General features: G+C 39.6%; 2 protein-coding genes across 7 annotated transcripts in view; one reads left to right on the forward strand and one right to left on the reverse strand.

Moving 5' to 3' along the window:
• Window positions 1-14554, forward strand: part of tdrd7b (tudor domain containing 7 b) — a 19214-nt gene extending 4660 nt beyond the window's left edge. For 5 of the 6 annotated variants that reach the window (XM_044097428.1, XM_044097425.1, XM_044097423.1 and 2 more), the window contains 17 exons: window positions 2213-2414; window positions 4050-4132; window positions 4484-4692; window positions 5591-5989; window positions 6492-6790; window positions 6869-7061; window positions 7320-7431; window positions 8107-8309; window positions 8382-8516; window positions 9616-9699; window positions 9832-9966; window positions 10051-10161; window positions 10895-11043; window positions 11153-11379; window positions 11492-11675; window positions 11802-11962; window positions 12349-14554. In XM_044097428.1, the coding sequence (XP_043953363.1) occupies window positions 2213-2414; window positions 4050-4132; window positions 4484-4692; window positions 5591-5989; window positions 6492-6790; window positions 6869-7061; window positions 7320-7431; window positions 8107-8309; window positions 8382-8516; window positions 9616-9699; window positions 9832-9966; window positions 10051-10161; window positions 10895-11043; window positions 11153-11379; window positions 11492-11675; window positions 11802-11962; window positions 12349-12569 (3107 nt within the window). In that variant the 3' untranslated portion in view covers window positions 12570-14554. Of the gene's footprint in view, window positions 1-488; window positions 704-2212; window positions 2415-4049; window positions 4133-4483; window positions 4693-5590; window positions 5990-6491; window positions 6791-6868; window positions 7062-7319; window positions 7432-8106; window positions 8310-8381; window positions 8517-9615; window positions 9700-9831; window positions 9967-10050; window positions 10162-10894; window positions 11044-11152; window positions 11380-11491; window positions 11676-11801; window positions 11963-12348 lie in introns of those variants that run through there. The other variant, XM_044097429.1, reaches the window with a different exon arrangement.
• Window positions 14555-14621: 67 nt separating this feature from the next.
• Window positions 14622-17754, reverse strand: si:cabz01076231.1 (calcium-binding protein 2). The gene is made up of 8 exons (XM_044097432.1): window positions 17251-17754; window positions 17064-17126; window positions 16826-16976; window positions 16232-16262; window positions 15765-15908; window positions 15111-15220; window positions 14791-14938; window positions 14622-14703 (listed from the first exon to the last, which is right to left on the reverse strand). The coding sequence occupies exons 2-8, from the start codon at window positions 17123-17125 to the stop codon at window positions 14675-14677; spliced, it is 675 nt and encodes a 224-aa protein (XP_043953367.1). The 5' UTR covers window position 17126; window positions 17251-17754; the 3' UTR covers window positions 14622-14674.
• Window positions 17755-17886: the final 132 nt, after the last annotated feature.

A 17886-nucleotide genomic window follows, 5' to 3' on the forward strand; every position in this document is an offset into this window, starting at 1 on the left:
GTGGAACAGTTAAAAGGTTATGGATGCATTAGCAAGTCAATGTATGTGAAATGACAGACTTAAAGTCTGGTGGCTGAATCAGGGCCGGGATGTTGCAGCAGAGGCACAGGCTCTGTGTGTTGCAGCCTGACTGGTCGAAGATGAATGACTGGCCTCTTTTTGCTGTTATTGTGTCGACCCTCGAGGTATTTTAGGCATTTGTTCATCAGGTGTACAACGACAATCGGTTATATATACATTACACAGCCTTTACCTTTTCCCCATCTGGCTAACTGACTCAGAAAAACTGTGACACGTGTGCATATCTACGACTTTAATGCAGGAACCAACAGACAACTTTTTATTCTTGTAATGCTGCTAGACGGTGATGCTGCAGAATATTCTTAGAGTCAGAGGAGGGGAAGGGTGGTGGCGGCACGGTGGGGAGGGAGAGAGAGAGAGAAGGGGACGTAGCAGCGAGGCGGTTTGAGGTGAACAGAGACGGAGAGAAGCGCTGAGGAGGTGGACTGGTGACAGGAAAGGAGGGAGATGGAGTGGGGTGATGCAGTTTAAGCTGCAAACAAAGAGAAGCTGATGCACAAATCAAGCTCTCCTCCACACTCTATCTCATCCTTCTCTCACTGCCGGGGTTATTGATATTCAGGCAGAGACAGACCGGGAGCTGTGAGTCCACGTCGGCAAGGTGATGTGGCGTTCAGTCTTGGTGCGTGTGAGAGGTTGTCCTTACTTCTATCTGCATGGGAATGGTTCTGCATTATGCATTTGTGTATGTTGACTCACGGGCTCGGGCAGAAACTGTCTGCTGCCTTAAGGCTCTTAAAGCTGGTGGTCGGTTCTTGTTGCTACCGGTGCGATAAAAGCAGAATCAGTGGGAGTAAAAGCAGAGTGGATGTTAAAGCAGTGGAAAGTTCTAGAAGAAAGGGGGATTGAAGAATGAGTGGGCACAGCAGCAACAGGAAGAATGAGTAGCAGCGCACTTCTGATGCCGTGCAACAGAAATGTGATGTCATGCTGAGCTTGGCTGATGTAATATTGTAAAGATGAGACGGCTAGTTAGTGTGAGTTAAATTAATTATGCCATCACATTGAGTATTTTCTTTTCACCAACAAATGTGCAAGGAAAATAAAAACACAGTTCAGTTAAATTTGTGGATTTTCTCTGCAGTATATAGAGACAAATACAAATTTGACTGAACGCAATGCGGGAGGAAACTACAAATTCTGCTGCATGTGTGTTTGAGTCGATGACATCACATGTAACCGTGTTGCATTAATTAGAGATAATTAATGTTGCCACATTTTTCTGAAATATGTCCAGTGTTTTTGAACATGAATGAAAACTTTCCCTGCAACCATATTGAATACAAGTGAACATTTTTGAAAAAAGTATTTGAAATGTATAAATATGGAATAAAAGAGTCAAACAACAACAACAAAAAATAAAAATGGACCAGCTCAAAATAACTCTATTCACTTGAAAACTTTGAAAGATGACGCACCTCTCACCATACCAACATTGTAAATAAAGTAAATAAAGTACTGGTGGGGGGAGTGGAGCGAAGATGAGGAAAGGAAATAATCTTTACCCATTTCAAAATATGAGCTTGAATACTTGAAGAATTATAACAGCTGATTACCAATAATTAAGCTGAAAGTTTACAAAACAACTAAGTAGATTGGAGCGTTAGAATTTATCTGCAGAAATGAAATTAGCTAAGTGCTCTAAAAATGTTTTCAAAGTATGCAAAATGCAAAACATTAACTCTGCTATTAGTGGCAGAAGTGTGCCCACTAGTACATGCCACCTTTTAGTATGTGCGCATGTGTTAAAAATATGTTCTAATAGAATAAAAACAACATGCAGTCACATGATTAGAATATAAAATAAAGCAATAATCAAATCCTGATTATCCTTGAATACCACAATGTCAATTAAAACCCTATTTGTTTCACACACACATCTGATTAACAGCTTCAAGCTTTTGCTATTTTATTTTTTTACACATAGCTATAAGTGCTACTTGCAAATACATGACTTGTCCTTCAGAGGTACAGTGAACTAGCAGCAGCTGATTTTAGGTTTTTCATCAAATCTACCAGAACATTTTTCCTCCAGTGTCTTTGAAACTGTAAACCAGACAAATGTAATATCCTGCTTCCCCATCAGATTTAGCTGAGTCACTCACTTAATTTGTGACATTTTTCTTATCAGCTAAACCCCAAACCTCTCTGAGGCAGCCAAACCACCGAGGCCGAGGAAGAGGAGCAGGCGCCGGCCGTGGAGCTGGACATGGGGACTTCAGACAGACAAGAGACTTGAGGGATGTCCTGTCAGAGGCTCGATCTGGGGTACATCCTTGCAGGCTGTCCAGTCAGTACAAAGCCTATAAGAGAGGGAACCTACCGACAGAAAGGTGAGTTAGAACTGCTGAGCTTGATTCATTTCAGTTGCTGATCAGACTCTAAATATGTTTGTTTAACTCTTTAAGTGTAAACAGCAGGAGCATCATTCAACTAAATGTGTGAAACAAACATACTAATGGATGCTTCAGTGTACAGAAAGTAGTTTTACACAAATCAACAAAATTACTAAATCTGTAGAACTCAAAGTATATAATTTATACAAGCTTACGTGAAATAAGTGTTGATAAGTAAGTGAAATTGATAATTTACTCTCAAAAAGTTTAAATTGCGGGTGGGTTCTGTGGTGGCGCAGGGGGAAAGCACGACCCATATAATGAGGCCATAATCTTCATGGCGGTGGTTGCAGGTTCAATTCCCGGCCAGGCGACATTTGACGCATGTCTTCTCCCGCTCTCGTTACCCTCTTTCCTGTCTAACTGCTTTCAAATAAAGGCCACTAGAGCCAACAAAAAAAAGATTAAATTGTTAGATATACTCTGCTGACGTTACATTGACAGAATGATTAACCTTAACTCTGTGACTGGTTCACCCGCCAACATCCATCCAAGTCCATTTTGTTGCTGAGCTTTTGCAGTATAAAGGGAGACCAGGAAGGGAGTCCCAGTGTACTGGCAGGGGACACGAGCCCAGCTCAGGGGGACATAAACCTCTTTAATCCCTCCTCTATTCTCCGATAGATTAACTCTTCTAAACCAACACAGAGTGAATCAGCATATCTGTGTGTGTCCATGTAGATCTTTCTGGCGGCAGGTCAACGTCATCTTCATTTGTGTGCATGAGAAAAGGCTGTAAATTTGAAAACCATAGTCCAAAAGGCTGAGTTACGGTTTACTTTAATGACAAAGGAAAAATAAGTTTTCACATAGATGTAGAAAAGCAATGGTTTTCGAGAGAGGGAGGTATTCTGCAGAAGTTAGCAATTTAGTGATATAAAGGGATTGTGTAGGTCCCACATAATATCATTTATCCTTCTTATGAAAATGAATTTGTCTGTATTTAATCCCAGAGAATACAAAGAATACTCTACAAATCAAAACGTTGTAGAGAAAATTACCATTTTTGTTCTTTTCTTGAGGTCTAACACTATATAACTGGCAAATACTTAATGACTTTATAAATTAATATTTAAACATTTAAAGATTTACATCTTAAAAGTTGCAAAGTTAGTACAATTTTAATCAAATCCTACCCCCTTTATTTTCCCTCAGTATACTTGCTTAAAAGGGAGCAAATTTGAGTTAATTTCCTAGCTAAGTTCTGCTTTGAGTATAAGCCAATCCTTGAATATTTTGTCTGCTTTTCAGTACAAAAAACAGATTTAATTGACTAAGACTCCTGTAACAGTTTCCAATCTTCACATGAATGCTGGCATGTGGCAAAACAATACACATGTCTAAGTGTGAAGAAATGAGGGGCTACATCAAATTCTGTTGGGTCTTAAAGGTACAGCATATGTGTCACTTTTTATGGAAGTATAATGTTCAACATACATTTTTCAAAACCATGGGTCTAAAAGAATAGCAGAGAGGTTACTAAGTATTTAGTTTCAACATTTTATTTTCTTGTTTTACTTTGAAAAACAAATACAAATGTTTTCACCTCCCTGTTTGGTTCTCTTTGTACAGACCAGACAAGAGGATGATCCTCCCGACGCGGTTTCAGAAGGAGATGCAAGCTCACCTTTCCAGAAATCCACAACAGACCGGCCGTAAGTGATACGTTTTCCAAACTGCAACTCTTCACCATCAGTATGGAATCACTACTCTAGGGGGGGTGTTGAGTTGGTTGTTTTGCATTCCTCGCTTTGTAAAAATACCTAAAAGATCTAGTCAAAGTACAACTCTAGTGAGGTATTCTGTTGGCACAATTCCTCCAAAGAGATAAAATATGATAAGTTGGGTTCATTTCATGTATACTAAATTTTCAAAATAATACTGATGTGTTATTCTTGTATCCATTTATTTTTTATTCAAACCTCTTTCCTTGCTTTGGTAAAACCCATTAAGTTTCCAGATGTTTGTGAAATCATTTTTCCACTGCTCTGCTGCTTTTCCTTCAGCACCAGTGAATCTAAACGAGAGCTTTGGCCGGGGCAGAGGAAACCCTTACAACCCTCAGCAGGTTCAGAGTCGCATCAGAGAGATTTTGGCCAAGTACAGCAATGGCTTCTGGGTGTCCAAACTGCCTCAGATCTACAGAGAGCTGTACAGACAGGACCTGCCCTCAGAGGCCATCAAAGACCTGGAGACCTGGACCCACATATGCATTGTATGGACTCAATCTGAACTGCTTTGAAAGTTTTAAATAATTAGCTTTTTCATGAATATCTTTTAGCAAAAAAGCTAATTGAAATTTAGTAAACTAGAGGGCTGAAAACTGTAAATGTCAAATCAGAAGGTTCAGAAACAGGACAGGGCTACACTAAGGTGCTTAGATGCTTGGGTTTTTTGTTACTTATGTTAAATGTTTTTAGTAGCACTGAACAACAGATTCACTTGGAGTAAGCAGATCCACTCCAACCTTTCTTTCCTCTTTGAAGCCGGTCCTGCTGCCTTGTGCTGCTTTGCGAATGTAAATGTAGACACAAGTTACACTCAATAATCCTTCTTTGGGGTGAGAATATAAAGTACCTGCTCTCAATGGTCCCAATACAACACGCTTAAGAGGAATTAATCATTTTAGACCACTTAAGCAAAATGTTAATTTGCCAAAAAGAGATATATTGATAGTTTTATTTGATTCAGGAAGGCAGCCACCAAAAGGTAAATTATGATTCATAAATCTACTGAGCAGTCTTGAAAAAAAATAACAAACCTTATTATGGACAGTTGTCAAATAACTTAATTTCTTGTTGCTTTACCTAACAGAAAGTTCTAAATTTCTTAACATTAAGAGCCTTTATTTTTATTTTTAATTTGACTCTTTAGATTTACAGCAGTTTTGATCCAAAATGCTGAAAATTATTTATTTTTTTAAAATTACAATAAAAACTTGGTGAGAAAGAGGCACATTTGAAGGCAGATGACGTTGGAATTTGAACGTCCAAGATATTGTGAACTCTTTCAATGGAATACATTAATTCAACCCTTATAGATGTAAAAAGTCAGTTTTTGTTTAAGTTCAAGTCTACAACAAACGGGTTGTTGAGTTGTTGTTTTTGTTTTAGGTGGAGAAAACCTGTGGTAGTAACTCCTCAGAGCTGCTCCTCTACCCCGCCACGGAACAGTCCAACACACCCGCCCCTTCCCAGACCGTTAACAACTCCACCACCTCGCCTGCTGAAGCCTCCCCAGTCCAGAAGAGGCCCCACATCAACCCTCTGGCTCGATCTGGCTCCCGGTCTCCACAGTTTCCCCCATCCCCTCCTTCCCCTCCTTCCCCTCCATCTCCCCGGTCTTCCCCGTCCTCCCAGTCTCCCCAGTCTTCCTCTTGGTCTCCCAGCCCTCCTTCCTCCCCAGCAGCCCTCAGCCCTGATCTGAAGCAGAGACTGGAGGAGCTGCTGATGAAGTACTCCAGTGGTCTGTGGGCCCATGCACTGCCCAAGCTCTTCCAGGACACATACAAAGTTAGTGACACACACTTTGATGCACATTTTTGATGCATTCACACCAGCCCTGTTTAGTCCGCTTTGATCCAACTGTAGTCCGGTTTGTTTGGGGAGGTGTGAATACAGAGTCAAACTCTGATCCAGACCAATAAAGCGAATTCTGGTCCACCTAAAAACCTAGGTTGTGGTTCGGCTGAAGTGAACTCTGGTGTGATTCGATTGTGTATGTGAATACCAAGTGGACTTGGTAAATACAACCAGAACAAAAGTGACAGTCTAGCACTAGCAGGAGAATTGACTTCTGTTTTTTTGTAAAAGACAAAAGAGAAATCCTCCAACCGTTAAAATCTGATGGCACAGAGTTCAGTGTCAAAGCAAACCGTTTCAGCTGAAAATGTAATAAATGTTGCAATTTTGGTCCCCAATCAAACCAGTCTACAGGACTATCTGGTTTAAAAGCACTCTCAATTTACCTACATGTGCAAATGTTGCTAATATCATTCTGTTATTGTTTTACAAGATTAAACTCCCCGGATATGTGCTGGAGAACCTTGACCTCCTCTCTGACATTTGCACCATCAACTATCCGATGTCTGACAACCCCCAGCGTGCCATCCTGTACAGGCGGAGCAGCGCTGGAGGGGAGGATGAGAACTGCAATAGGAGGAGCTCGTCTGCCAGTGAAGAGGAGCTGAACGTGAGGACTGAGCTGAGGAGGAGTCTCAGCAACCACGAGGTGCCGACTCTGCAGATCCCCAAGGAGGAATATCCCTCCGTTCTGGTGATGGAGGCCACCAACACCAACACTGTTATACTGAGGTGGGAGGGAAGCCAATTGTCCTTTTATCAGCTGATGGAGCACGGACATCTCACTGTCCACCGCTCCTCCTCTGGCAGGTACATCGGCGAGGCTTACTCAATGGCACAGGACTCCATGGAGGACGAGATGAGGGAGTTTTATGGCTTAGACAAAAGCCAGCAAGCCCCTCTGTCTTCTACTTTCTCAGGCCAACTCGTCGCAGTCCGGGCTGAGGAAGAGGAGGAGATCCTGAGGGCACAAATTTGTGAAGTCATGTCTGACAAAGTCAAGGTAAACGCACAAAACCAAGGAGCAACCAAAGATAATATTTTAACAAGAATTTTTGTCTAATTTCTAGTGCAAACATCTTTGTACACTTACAAGTATCTTGATGTAAAATTACTACTTCCACTGGCAGATTATGTCACTTATAACAAGATATTTTCCTATGTCTCTAACACTAGCATATTTTCACTAGAAACTAAATCAAAAACACTTGGTAAGATTTCATGTTTTTGCAGGGTAACTCATTTGTTGTTGCATCTGCAGGTCTACTATGTGGACCACGGCTTCTCAGAGGTGATCAGTAAAAGCAAAGTGTTGGAGCTGCATGAGAAGTTTTTCAAGCTGCCTTTCCAGGCAACCAAGTGTAAGCTAGCAGGTGAGTTAGTAAAGGTGCTATTGAACCTTTTCACATTAAGGCACATTGATAACCACAAATACTACTGTATTCAATTCAATTTGGTACATTTATATTGCAACAATGCACAACAAATGTTGTCTTTACAAAAAAAGTAATTTCAAATCAGTAACATACATTTCAATTAATCCTAGTTGTCAAACAATAGACTAATTTTAGGTTATTTTTCAAATTAGTTGAAGAAGTTTCTATTGAAGAAAACCCAGCGAATTGTAGAGTCATTGACTTGCAGAAAATCACTTGCACTGTCAATGACTTCCCAGCAATTCTTCATACTGAGCATGCATGTAGCAGCAAAGGAGAGGATAAACTCCACTTTTACAGGAAGTAACAAGAAGGGCATAGATGTGAAGTGAAAGAAAATTATCTGTGATTTTCTTGCAAAATATAATGGCTTTTATTTTTACTGCTAATCAGCAAAGTGTGGTGTGCCCATGGTTAGAATCCCATTAAATCCTCAACTCTTATATCCCAGTTTCAACACACATGAATCAGAGAGCTGAATTATCTCCTCAACATTTCATGAAACACATTGAAGTTTGTGATTGTAGTGTAAAAATTAACAAATAGAAAAGTTCTGTGATGCCAGAGAGAAAGGAGTTGGAATTAAAAACTGGTTTCACTGTTCCTGCTCAGGCCTGGAGCCGTTCTGCCAGGAGCCCGTGGTTCTGAAGACGTTTGAGGCGATGGCGAGCGGACGGATCCTCCTGGCCGAAATCTTAGAGCGAGGTCCCGTCCCTCTGGTGGTCCTGTACGACACGTCTCAGGACGATGATGTGAACATCAATGCCGCCTGCTTGAAATCCCTACAGGACAAGACGCTAGCGAGTCCGTTACAGGTACACAGGAGGCCGGGGTGTGTGTTTTCAGGTCTATGAGTTCACAGCAGCTAATCGTCTGTTTATCCCCAGGTGAACAGCGCCTATATGAATGTGACCGTCAGCAGTGTTTGCTCCGATGGGACCATTTACTGCCAGCTTCCCTCCAGAGGACTCGCTAAGCTGAATGAGACATTGAAGAAAATAGAGAATTACTTCCACACACAGGTAGAAAGACTGCAGTATGTTCCTCATGCTAACATCTTTTAAAAGTTTTTAAAAGTTTTTATCATACAAAATAAGCTGATTTTCATTATTTTTGTGGGGGATTTGGTGTTTTTTTACATTAATTTTGTGCAGCGTTTTAAGTTTCTTTCAGTATGACGTGTACTTTAGAAATGAAATAGATTCATGAAGGTCTCCAGATTTTATATTTAAAATGCCGTTATATGTCAAGGAGTTTTTAAATTAATAAATCAGTTTATTCACTCAGTTGAACAGATGTCATTAATTCACAAGCACATGCACTTACAACACTTGCAGTGAAAGGGGAGCAGGAAGAAGAGAAGATCTTGTATAAATCTGTCCCTTACTCAATAATTACAAAATTCATTTTTATGGCTGTGTACATTAAATTAATTGATGTTTGGGTTTGTATTTTTTATAACTGCTTTATAACTATATGATACATTATGTGCCATACTTATTTATTGATATAAAAGTATTTTTACTAGTGTTATTATACAGGATCCTTAAAGTTGCTATGCGTATCAACAACTAAACTAAATCGAACTAGAAGTTTAGTGGTGCCATGTTGTTTCTCTCATGCAGTGTTGAGTACAGATTGAGATTAAGCCGATAATCTGGAGTAAAGACATTCCCAAGGAACTTAATCTATAAGCAGAACAGGAAGCAGTTGCTTTTCTAGGTGCACCTCTGCCGTCCTTTAAAGCATTACTGCTTTACATGAGAAGGAATTCTGCAGATGTTCTTTTTGAGTCAATTCAAGACGCAAACATTTAGAAGGGATTTAGATGAGCTCACATGAAACTACTGTCCTCAGAGAATAATCCTTTGTGTTCAGTAATAAACTCTGTTAAGCTCTGCTGAAGAAAATAGTCACTGCATGGAGGAGAAAATGCTAAGTTGATTAATTAAGCATTAGATGCTTCACAAATTAACCCAAACCTGATGTATGACTGCAAAGAAAAACAAATCCTGTCGCTCAAGATTAGTTATCAAACAGATGCACAAAACCCAGACAGGGAACAAACACAAAGACAGAAAAGTCTCATTAGGGTTGGAGATGATGTCTGCTTTTCTCCAGGTGACGTCAGAATTTCTGGTATCCAGGCCTTTTTGTGGGAAAGAATGTCTGGCTCGCTATAAAGGCAAATGGTCTCGTGTTGAGGTGAGACGGAAACTGAGACTGTAAAGTGTCAAACAAATAGATACAGCTCATAATTATTCTCAAATTTAGAGTTAAAGGTGAAAGCATAGATGTCGTCATGCAGGCTTTTGTCCCCAATGTTTTCCAACCCAGATCACCAACCTGCACGGCAGCCGAGTGTTGGACATCCTGTTCGTAGACATGGGCGTCCAGGCTTCCGTAGAGGTGTTTGAGCTCAGAGAGATCCCGCCGCTGTTCCTCCGTGATCTCGTCTCCATCCCACCTCAGGTCCAACTCTGAAAGGAAGTCAGTCACTGTCTTTGAAAATGTGTTTTTTTATACAAAGTCATGTTCTAAACAACTCGTGCTCAGGCTGTGAAGTGCTGCCTAGCAGACCTGGCGGTCAGTGTGGGGTCCTGGTCTTCAGATGCTGTCCAGTGGCTTCGAGAGAAAGTGCTAAACACCTCGGACTGCAGCATGAAGGTGAGTTGAACTTTATTGTTTTGCCATTCACTTTCAGATGAACTATACAGAAAATGGCCTTGTTGAAAATACAGTCTTTTACTATTCTAGAGTAACTTACACTTAGAAATGGGTTGTAACAATGTAATTTAATTAAAATTATAATGGGTTTAATTTTCCCAAAAAATTACAGTTGGTATGCACACTTCCCCTAATGTGCTAATAGTATAGCTAACATTCCTTGTAGCTCTCTAGCGTTTTCGCTAACATTTAAATGGCTTGGTGCACTTAGCTTCCCTTAATATAACTTTTTCTGAATAACTTGTAAAGCATTAGTTTACTTGGATGTTTTATAAACTCTCATTTGAATGACGTTTTACTACTGCGTTAAATTTGTGGTCATCGTTTACATTCATGCTTATTTTGGATGTCTTTGAGGAACAAATACTTTCTCTTCTCCTGTTAATTTTTCATTTTGTGGCTTTTTAAAAAAAATTTTTGTGTTCCATGGCGAGGTGTCAAACTTTGAGGTCTGGTTTTGCTCTTCAATATGCTTGAAAGCTTACCATTTTGATAACTTCTTGTTTGGGTGCCAGAGAATTTTCTATCAGTCTTGGGGATTTGTAGAAGTATACCGAATTTCATAGCTGTACGATAATGCTAAGTCAATCTGGAGGGTGTTTGAAAGTTGCAGGGGGTCGCCATTGATCAATTCATGTTACAAATTTCATTCACAAACCTCCACGCTACCCAGGTTGCCAAAGTGGATGAAACCAAGCACTGCGTCTGTGTCCACCTGTTCACCGACAAGAACTTCCTCGACCCGGCCCGCAGCCTCAACCACCAGATGGCCCAGTCCGACCTGTTCAAGCAGAAACCAGATGTCTTCCTGATCAGCCACAGGTCTCATCTGCTGCTTTCCCGCTCAGCTTCACGCAGCTCTCTTCTGATTAAGATCTGTTTATGGTCGCAGTAAAATGGGATTTTTTTTTCTGTTTATCTCTTTTCACAGCCCGACCAAGATTTCCACAAACCCGTTTTCCTCCAAGACCTCGAGCAGCAGTGACTCCACCAGTGGCAGTCCGACGTCGGCTTCTGTCCCAGCCAAGCCTCATCCCAGGAGGACGCTGTCCGGACCTAAAGAAGGAGGAAACACAGCGACCACCAGCCCTCCTAGAACACCATCATCACCTTCAGACCTCCTCCAGCTGCCACCACTGCTAGAGCTACCCCAAGTCGGTGAGAATAAAGAATGTAAAGCATAAATCCTATAAAGAAAACCTCATTTTTTTTCTGGCATTCTTAATTAAAATGTTCCACCATTCAGTGCTGTCATTTTGTGTATTTACAGGACACAATATGGATGTGTACGTGTCTGTGGCGTGTCATCCAGGACACTTTGTGCTGCAGCCCTGGAGAGACATGTACAAACTGGTGGTGCTGATGGGAGAAATGATACTTTCCTACAATAAAACTGAGGAGAAACCATTTAAAGTGGAGAAGAATCAGATTTATGCTGCTAAAATTGAAAACAAGTGAGCGTTGACTTCATTTCATTAACCAACAGACACAAGCAGCTAGTTTTGTATTGAGAGCTTCATAAAACTAGTTCTCTGTTCATATGAGAGAAAAACCGTGAAATTTCTCCATCTACTTTGCAGTTGGCACCGTGTGTTGGTGAAGGGAGTTCTGACCAACGGGCTGGTTTCTGTTTATGAGCTGGACTATGGTAAACATGAGCTGGTCAGCTGCAGCCAGCTCCGGACGCTGACCAAGAAGTTCAGACAGCTGCCGTTCCAGGGCATCCAGGCTCAGCTGGCTGGTGAGTCCTGACAGGGAGGAAGTCCAGGGTGAAACCTTTACAGTTTTACTGTTCTTTTCTAAGTTATGCTCAGCAATCCAGCCTATCTTTTCTTGTAATCCCAGATTTAAAAAATTATGTTTTGGGCGTAAATGAGTGCGATTACTTTAGATAGACACTGTATTTCTGTTGTTTGATGAGAAATTAAGTTTCGGATTTTGTTTTTAAATATTAAGCGGTGTCTGAAACTGCGACACAGCAGGTCCAAATTCTGTTGGCAGATTAATAATTAGCTTTCCCTGCACCTTAGGAAGCATTTTTTCTATTATTATTATTCCATGCTCTAGTATCAGATTTTGACACAATCTAAACTCAGGTTTACTGATTATTTCTCGCTTCTCCTGCAGGAGTGAAGCAGCGACTGTGGTCAGAGGAAGCCTCCATCGTTTTCAGGAACCATGTGGAGAAGAAACCTCTGGTGGCCCAGCTGGAGGCCACGCAGGACGCCGTCAACCCATGGGACAGGAAGCTGAGCGTCTTCCTGGTGGACACCTCGCACGAGGAACACGACATCTGGATTCACGACATCATGGCTGAGTTTGCAGATGAGCAGAGCAACGAGCTGTAGACTCAGGGCACCGGATTAGAGTTTCATGGTTTTTATAGCTGGCAGCTCTTCTGCTCTTTACAGAAGACTGAGTATAGAGGAAAATTTCAGGTTTGTAGTTGTTGTATAACAGGACTTAAAGAATGAACAAAACATAGAAAAGAAGGATAAATGACATCTAAATCAGCAACAATATAGAGATAAAAACTAAATGAATTAGTTACTAATGTGGGTATAGCTGTTATGGAAGTGTTGTGGTGAACTTAATTTTTTTTTTACCATAAAATAAAATAGTTCTAAGAACTGTTGAAACAACCTTAATAGCATACAGTACGGCTTTAACTGCATGCGCATCCTGTATCAATGTGAGCAATCTGAAGAACCTGAGCCCTAAAAAATAATGTGAGCATTATCGCATTGTCCCATGCTGGTTTAAACTTACTGTCATGCTGAAAAGAAAGCACACCCTCCTCCAGTTTTAAATGTTAATGTGTGAATGACTTAGACACACAACAATTCAAAAAGATGAGTCCAGTATGGAAAAGTTATTCCCTAAAACATAAAATCCTAGTCTGCTAGAAGGTTAAGAGGGTGTACTTTCTTTTTAAAGGGGTTTTAGGTGTGTTTGTTTACAAAGCCTGCTTATTGATGGTGTTTCTCAGTGTCATAAAGTTTACAAAAGTCATAGTGAACATTCCCTGAAGAGGAGGATGAAATAAAAGAAAAAATTAAGCCAAGAAAGATTTTCTAAATCATATATTTAGCAGTAAATGTTTAAAATATGAAGACAAACCTGGACTGAATGTTTCAGGGTGACAAATATGAAAACATTGCTCTTGGAGGATCCTGGTCATCCTGCTTTGTAAATAAAAAGCTCTGATGCAATTATTTAACAGCTGATATTTCTGTATTTGTGGAATTAAATAAGATCATTTTATAGACAAAGAGAAAAAGAAAAATCATTACAATAAGAAAATATTTTATTCAAATTACAGTCTGCATTCATAATTGATGTACTGTTTATGATCTCAAAATTAGACGTGACAATAATGACGATGTCATTTGAAGTTATTAATTTTATTTAATTTTTTTGCAAAGTTCAAATGTTCAGTCCAAACATGGGAGTTTTTTGGGGTTTTTGCACAAAGTTAAAAACCTGAATATCCTCCAAGAGTAGATGTATAATTAGATATACATGATATATTGGTTGTAATACAATTTAGTTCATATTTGGAAAGATTAAATTAAAGCCTAATCAATACTTTTATGTTAGATTTTTATAAGCTGTGAACTACAGAAACATAGTTTAAAAACATATCTGGAGAACAAAACTCTTAATTTCTGGGTGAAATCGTATGTTCAAACCCATTTCCTGTCGTTAGGATGGATGCTACTAAGGCTTCTCTATATGCAAAAACTCCACTGTTTTGTTTTGTGAGGGAGTGGGCGTGGCATGTGCTCACACTCTGCAGAAGTGTGTGAGCATATCTTAAAACTCAAAGTATGGCTCAGTCGGTCACTAGTAGTGCTGACCTTCTAACATGTTGAACCTGAACTCAAATGTGATTCCGACAGACCGCCTTTTATTTAATCTCTGGTTTTAAAGAGTGCAGATTAGACCTGGTTTATCGGTGGATAATTTATATTTATCTTATGTTATTTAGATGCTGATGCAAATGTAATAATTTCACATGGTTAAAAAAAAAAAGTTTTCTGAATAAAGTGAGATTGTGAGGCTGATATAATCTCTCTAATCTTTGTTTTTATGAAAAAATCACAGACTTCACAAACATGAATTTATTTATTAAAATAACAAAAAAGGGATTATAATGTTTTATTTACATAATATGACAAAGCAACAAACTCAGTAACTTACTGACATACGTTCAGCATGTTCAGCTTTCAGTACAATGCAAGTCAAATCATTTAATAGGGTTTTTTTTTTTACAGCTCCATAGTTGAACACTAAAAGTCCACATCCACATTACGAATAAAATCGTGTTTGAAAAAAGCTGTATTTGTCTTCATTGAAGCAAGATTTACAAAATATCGGTTCATTTAATAACATTTTATCCTACGTCTGTTAAGTGCTCGTCATAAGCCCATGTAGATGTTGCTTTGTGAGTTCAGTGAATAGAAAGCATCATCACAAACTCTGAAAAAGAAACGGAACGAAACACAGAGTCAGAATTGTGTCCTCCACCAGCTATGATGGAAAATGGAAAGTTTGATGACCTCCCACCTTCAAAGTCGATGCTTCCGTCTGCATTAACGTCCAGCTCCTTCAGCATCTCCTCCAGCTCTCCCTTCTTCAGCTTCTCCCCCAGAAGACTTTTCAGAGCTTCTTTCATCTCCTCCTGGTTTATCTTTCCATCTCCATCCAAGTCAAACTATTGTGAAGAAGAAGATTCTCATTATGTATCTGGAATTCACTCTGATTCCTCAATTTTTAATATACAGCTTTTTGTTTTTTTCTCCAGTGAAATTTCATTTCAACAAGATTTTCTCTAATTGTTCTCATCGTTCCACTAATTTCACTGGATCTTCTTTTAAGTAGCTGACCTGTACAAAGGCTGACTGGAGTTCCTTGAGTCCCAGCATGTTTGTGGTTTCTCCCATCATCCTCGGTCCCATCAGTTCGGTAAAATCCTCAAAGTCCATTAACCCGCCCACTAAAGGAGAGACAGGGGAAAAAGACACAGCAAAGTGTTGATTTTCACTACATTTGATCCGCACGTTTTGTAAAATGAAAAGTGAATTAAAGGCAAATTAAACACGTTTAATTGGTTCAATCTTTATCTTGTTGATGATGAAAAATGATGAAATCAAAGATGTGGTGAAAGTGAACTTTAATCAAAAGATTTGAAGGATTAAAAAGATTTGTTAGCTCTTTCATCAACATTTAACGACGAACTTCATTTCAAATCGGAGACATTTTACTTGATCAGATTTGTCAAACATTATCGACAAATTTAAATAAATGCTGAAGTGCTAAAAATGAGCGCAGCAAGATTTCTGAATTAAAATGTAAAGAAGAAAAGGACTGTGTTAATTAAAAAAATTTAAATAAAATAAGCTGAAACATGACTTTTAAATATGTCAGAGTCCAGGTTGTGCTACTCTAAGCGAAGAATCCTCTATTTCAAACAAAAACTCACTGCAGATCTGAGAGTTATCTTTGGTTGAAAATTCAAAATGTTTTCCTGTCAGACTCACTTCTCATCTTGATCTGCTGTACGATCTCCAGCAGCTCCATCTCAGTGGGCATGTATCCCATTGTCCTCATGCATTCAGCCACATCTTTGTAGTTCAGATAGCCGTCCTGGTCGTAGTCGAACTCTTTGAAGGCTTCTTGCAACTCTGTGAAGTTTCAGAAAATATTCACAGCTCCAGGGACGCTTAATCATGGAGCTACAGCTTAAATAAGTATGAAGGATTTCATAAAAACTCCCTGAGCAAAAACTAAACGGGATAATACAATTAATGCACATGTTCTTTCATAACTAACTGAAGGAAAATTGTATCATAAAAATCACACTATATGGAAATTAAGTGGTAATTCAACCTATTTTTGAAGGACTTCCACTATATTTTAACATAGAAAAATAAAGGATTTAAACTTTCTAACCACTCACAAGTTTCTATTACTGACATAAATACTGAGCTGCAGAAATGAGACTCACCATCTATTTCAGCCTGAGCGAGGTCTCTGTCCTGATGAAACAGGAAATACAGTTTCATGGAAATAAAACGGGTGCTTTGATGTCATATTTAAACTATTAACAAAATGTGAAAATCACTAAAAGAAATCTGTATATACTCTCTCTTTTTCTCATTGTGACGAGTGGCTAAGAGATGTGGGCGACTTTCAGGTTACATTTATACCCAAAGCAAACGAAACATTATCAATTAATAATTAAAACCACCAGAACACTTTACACGAAGGCTATTTTTAAGGACAAACAAGTGGGTGTTGGAGTACTTTTCTGGTGGATAACCTTAACAAACTGTGACATTAAGCCTTTACTAGAGAGCCACTAATGCAGCAAAGACACCAGGATCAGAGCCAGTAGCGTCAGAAAGATCCAGAACATGTCACAAGACTTAGACGTTCAGACGATGGGGATGGTTAACTACGACCGTTTTTATTTTCTTATATGTTTTGTATATATGTGTTTGTGTCGAGATAAAGAAATGTAACTGTGCATGACAAACGTCTGCTGTTCAAGAAGATTAATGTAGTTTTCATTTAACGGTTTGCCGTATTGGCTACTTACGGCCCCAAAAATACTGTTGAGGATGGAGTTGTAGACTTTGTTCATGCTCTCTGTGTTTTTCTTGGCCTTCTTTGAGGATTTCTTTGGTGTCTCAGAAACTGAACCCGATGGGGAGTTTGTGGCTGTGCTAGTTTTAGAGCCACCATCTTTGCTGAAGAAAGTGAGAGAACAAACATTTAACAGTCGCTCGGCATTCTTAAAGCTATATTGATTTAAGATTACAAGAGTTCAAACCTACCCGTCTCCTAAGGCTGAATCGGCGGATGTTGTGGAAGAGGTCCTGTCTGCTGCTTTGGACATGCTGCAATAAAGAGAGATTCAAGATATAAACAGCAAATACTCTCCATAGACTTACAAAAAATACTTATGTAGGCCGTTTTACTTCACTGCCACAACAGACATGGTTGTCACTCCAGACTGCTTACCTTGTTGAATCTCTAACCTAAGTGCCGGAAAAACGACAGGGAGTTGAGATGCAGGAGCAGAGCGCTTCTCGGTCCGTCTTGGTCGTAAATGATTTCAGAGACTCCAGTCAGACATGATTTCTGTCCTTCTCCTTTCCCTGTCACCTTTAGAGAGGCTTAGCAGGTGATTACCTGGCTAAGCATGCAGTCAACAGTCAGAGAGCAAATCGTAGAACAGCAGGGTCAACCGACTGTACTTCTTTCTCAGAGGTCAGAGTTTTCCTGGCTACTAATTGTTTGTGCATTTTAAACAATAAAGAGGGCATCGTGAGTTGCTTTAAGTGGGAATGCCGCCAGTTTGGTTTGACTGATCTTTGATGAAACGTCCCTTAGTAAGTGATATTGCGACCACAGTTTTTGGAACTACTGTACTGGGACATTTAATACCTTTTCATAGTAAAATATTTTAGTTTCTTAGCACAGACCCAACTTTCCAGCTTGTTCTTCTGGAAAGATCACTCCAGAAAAGAAATGGCTTATGGATCCTCCATGTATCAGAGAGGGTGTGAGCAGGCTGTACACGAGGATAATTGACAGCGATAAGACCCTCCCCCTGGCTCTTATTGGTTGTTTTTGACAGAGCTGTGTATTTCTGCA

Source organism: Gambusia affinis, linkage group LG18 (assembly GCF_019740435.1).
Source record: "Gambusia affinis linkage group LG18, SWU_Gaff_1.0, whole genome shotgun sequence".
Taxonomy (NCBI): domain Eukaryota; kingdom Metazoa; phylum Chordata; class Actinopteri; order Cyprinodontiformes; family Poeciliidae; genus Gambusia; species Gambusia affinis.